This window comes from Rhagoletis pomonella, unplaced genomic scaffold (assembly GCF_013731165.1).
Source record: "Rhagoletis pomonella isolate Grant_MI unplaced genomic scaffold, Rhpom_1.0 Rhpom_scaffold_13133, whole genome shotgun sequence".
NCBI classification, from domain to species: Eukaryota; Metazoa; Arthropoda; class Insecta; order Diptera; family Tephritidae; genus Rhagoletis; species Rhagoletis pomonella.
In genome coordinates, this window is record NW_023471661.1 from 1 (window position 1) to 4,379 (window position 4,379).

Below are 4,379 nucleotides of genomic sequence, written 5' to 3' on the forward strand. Positions count from 1 at the left end.
CGGACCTTTACGCGTTGGTGATGGCGAATATCGCAGACGATTTAACGATGAGCTGTATGAGCTTTACAACGATATAGACATAGTGCAGCGAATTAAAATTCAGCGGCTCCGCTGGTTTGGCCATGTCGTTCGAATGGACAGAAACGCTCTTGCTCTGAAAATATTCAACGCGGTCCGCGATGCTGGTAACAGAGGGAGAGGAAGGCCTCCTCTACGTTGGAAAGACCAGGTGGAGAAGGACTTGGCTTCACTTGGCATTTCCAATTGGCGTCAGTTGGCACAGAAGAGAAATGACTGGCGTGCTGTTTTGCACTCGGCCAAAATCGCGTAGGCGGTTACAGCGCCAATAAAGAAGAAGAAGAAGTGCCGCACAGTCCTCGGTGCGCTTTGACCTTTTAACGCTATCGGCGCATCATTTTCAGGCACCCTTACGCGACACAGTCCATTTAGTAACCATTACCCATATTAAGAGGATTGAAACAACGATGAAATTGTCATTTTTACCATCAGAACTAAAAGGTGGTGTAATTTCAATTACTATTGACCTAAAAAAAAAACCAAAAAGGCAAGCTAAATAAAACCGATTAAGAATCTGCCGTCAGCATATGAAAAAGTAGTAAGCTAAGCAGTATTAGGTAGTATTATATTATTTGTTTCTCTTAAATGTTGAGCATGCTGGAGTGACAGTCCTTGGCCAGATATGAATCTGGCTCGATCCGGTTATTCAAAAAGTCCATAAAGAACTCCCAGCATTAATAATAATAATAATAGATTGGCGCTTACACATATGTTAGTGTTTGACCGAGCTTCTCCCCCGACTTGTGGCGTGCGCCTTGATGTTGTCACACAAAGAGGAGGGACCTACAGTTTTACGCCGACTCCGAACGGCGATTGTATTTTTATGAGCTGTTTTTCATGGCAGAAATACAGTCGGAGGTTTGCCATTGCCTGCCGAGGGACAACCGCTGTTAAGAAAAAACCTTTTTCTATATTTTTTGGGATATTGCTTTGACCAGGGCTTGAACCCAGGTGCTGATGTGTGAAAGCGCGCACTGCTTACCACTACACCGCAGCGGCCGACAGCATTACATTCCACGAATTTGTTCTGCGAGATTCAATTTGATAAACATAAATATATTTGAGCCACATTTTTTTTACCTAGCTGTACGCGTTGAGGCGAAATGTACATTGCATGTATGTAGATACACATATTAAAGTATTTTTAATACTTTGTATCGCACAGGGAAGTGTTGAATGAAAGTACATCAGATGGAGATAGCCCTATGAAACGAATGACACGTCTGCGTGCTCGAGGAGGAGTGCGTGACAAGCCGCCAATTATTGATGATGATGAAGACGACTTTTTTATACCCGTGGCACGTAAACGCAAACCGCCGGGAACACGGAAACCGCCTGGGGAACGCCGGGAGCGTGTGGAGAGACCTCGAAAGGAGCACATTGAAAAGGAACAGGAGCGTATTGATATGGAAAGAGATGTTACCACGGATGAAAACAGTCTATATTTCATTGTGCGGCATTCCAAATCGGCAATAGCGGTAAGTAAATATTGTAAACGTTTGGATTTGTTATAAACGTGAGTTTGATAAAACTGCTGTTTCAGAGTATTGTTGATGATTGGATTGAAAAATACAAACAAAATCGTGATTCTGCCTTAATTGCACTAATGCAATTTTTTATAAATGCAAGTGGTTGTAAAGGCAAAATATCTGAAGATATGCCACATCCAATGGAACACACTGCTGTGATACGCAAAATGACTGAGGAATTTGATGAGGTTACGATTTAACAAATTCAGTTGTAATTTTATTTATGGTTTATTTTGTGTCGAAACAGGAAAGCGGCGAATATCCATTGATAATGCCTGGGCAGCAATGGAAAAAATTCAAAATGAATTTTTGCGACTTTGTGCAAACTTTGGTAAAGCAGTGTCAATATTCTATCATTTACGATCAGTTCCTTATGGACAATGTGATCTCACTTTTGACGGGTCTCTCTGATTCGCAAGTGCGTGCATTCCGTCATACGGCTACTTTGGCGGCAATGAAGTTAATGACAGCGCTGGTGGATGTAGCGTTGCTTGTCTCAAATAACTTCGAAAATGCTGCAAAACAATACGAAGCTGAGCGCGTCAAGGTAAATTGATTTTTTTTTTACCAAGTATTTCACATGTCCATACTTTTTCCTCTATTTAGTCGCGAGATCGGCGTGCATCGGATCGGTTGGAGTCATTAATGACGAAACGTGCCGAGCTTGAAGAGAATATGGACGAAATTAAAAATATGTTAACATATATGTTTAAATCCGTATTTGTGCATCGATATAGGTAATTTACAAACATGCTTTCGAAGTTTTAAATTAATTGGGTCGATTATGTATAGCAACGCATCTTCCAGTTGGGTTGCCGAAGTGCAACTCCACTGCACTAAAAATTAATATTATGCTTAGCAACTAAGTTAATACTTGCTTTTATACTGAAGATAAGAGAATTTTGAGGTACCAGCAATCAAGGCTTGAGTGCAAATAAGCTGCAGAAACAGTTAAATAGAATTATACATTTTCTCAATCAAAATTTCACCGGCAGGCACACAAAATGCAGTTGCCAGCTTCCAGTTGCTAGTTGCTGAGTGTAATACCATTTCAGGCAATGGCAACGCTACTGAAGTTTGCTGGCAATCCGTAATCGGCCCATAAGATTTGATGTAAATAAAATATTTTTTCAGGGACACCCTGCCGGATATACGTGCAATTTGCATGGCGGAAATCGGCGTCTGGATGGAAAATTATCCACAAAATTTCCTCGACGACTCATATCTAAAATACATCGGATGGACATTACATGACAAGGTCGGTGAAGTCCGCCTTCGGTGCCTGCAAGCGCTACTACCGTTATATGACAAAGAAGAACTGAAGGGAAAATTAGAGTTGTTTACTTCGAAATTCAAAGATCGTATTGTTGCCATGACCCTGGATAAAGAATTTGAGGTGGCAGTACATGCGGTTAAATTGGTGATCAGTATTTTAAAGTAAAAAAAAATAAAAAATAAATACAAATTTGTGTTATATTTATGTGTATTTGATACTTTTTTCTTGCTCATAGAATCCACCCTGACATTTTGGCCGACAAAGATTGTGAAATAGTGTACGAGCTTGTCTATTCATCGCATCGCGGAGTAGCCCAGGCTGCGGCCGAGTTTTTGAATGTACGACTTTTTCACTTAACTGCCGATATGGAAGAGACAAAAACGAGACGTGGTAAAATACGGCTACCAAATACACCCCTAATACGAGATTTAGTACAGTTCTTTATTGAATCTGAACTGCACGAACATGGTGCCTACCTGGTGGACTCCTTCATAGACAATAATGCCATGGTCAAAGATTGGGCTTGTATGACCGATCTACTTCTCGAAGAGCCTGGCATAAACGAAGAGGTGCTAGACAACAAGCAGGAGTCAACACTTATCGAAATAATGGTTAGCAGCGTGAAGCAGTCAGCGACAGGTGAAGCGCCCGTTGGACGCGCGAGTAATCGTAAAATTACATTAAGTTCAAAGGAACTTAAGGCAATACAAGATGAAAAAATTCGACTGACTGAACATTTTATTATAACACTGCCGCCTTTATTGGAGAAATACCAGGCGGACAGTGAAAAATTGGCAAATCTGCTGGCAGTGCCACAATATTTTGAATTAGACATATATACCACAAATCGACAAGAATCTAACTTGCAGGCTTTGTTGGATAAAATGAGTTACATAATGTCTGTACATACGGACCGAGAAGTACTCGAGACCTGCGCTAAAACACTGGAGTACTTATGCAGTGAGGGTAGTGCGACATACACTCGCTGTGATGTAGCACGGTCGAATATTATTGACAATGCGGTTAACAAATATAAAGATGCCATTGATGACTGGCGAAATTTGATTGCTGGTGAGTGAATGAATAAACAAGGTCAAAATTAAAATATTTAAAAAACATTTGTGTGATAAAAATCGCATAAATACCGTCGCATTTATTTCAGGTGAAGAACTACCCAATGAAGATGAAATCTACAATGTTACAATATCACTCAAAGTTATTTCCATCTTGTACGCTTCTCATAATCTCAATATTTGGAGTTTATTTGATTCAATATTCCAAGACGTGGAAGAATGCCAGTCGAAAGAGAATCCGGGGCGCACTTTACCCAACGAAGCGTTAGTCTATTGCATCGAGGCGTGCTACTTTTCGATAAGTTGGGGCTTATACTTTGTAGAAAATCAATGTGAAAGCAGTAATATACCTGTTGTATGCGCTGAATTGCGTGATAATATGGTTAAATACATGGCAGCATGTATCGAACTAACACGTAATGG

General features: G+C 40.5%; 1 protein-coding gene across 1 annotated transcript; it reads left to right on the top strand.

Annotated features, from left to right (window-relative positions):
• Positions 1–1,064: 1,064 nt before the first annotated feature.
• Positions 1,065–4,379, top strand: LOC118756941 (cohesin subunit SA-1-like; the record flags this gene model as incomplete). Its single annotated transcript, XM_036491672.1, is given in 7 exon segments — positions 1,065–1,556; positions 1,622–1,795; positions 1,855–2,154; positions 2,214–2,344; positions 2,742–3,044; positions 3,119–3,954; positions 4,046–4,379. Coding segments are annotated over 7 exon segments (2,351 nt in total), but the record flags the coding sequence as incomplete, so codon positions are not given.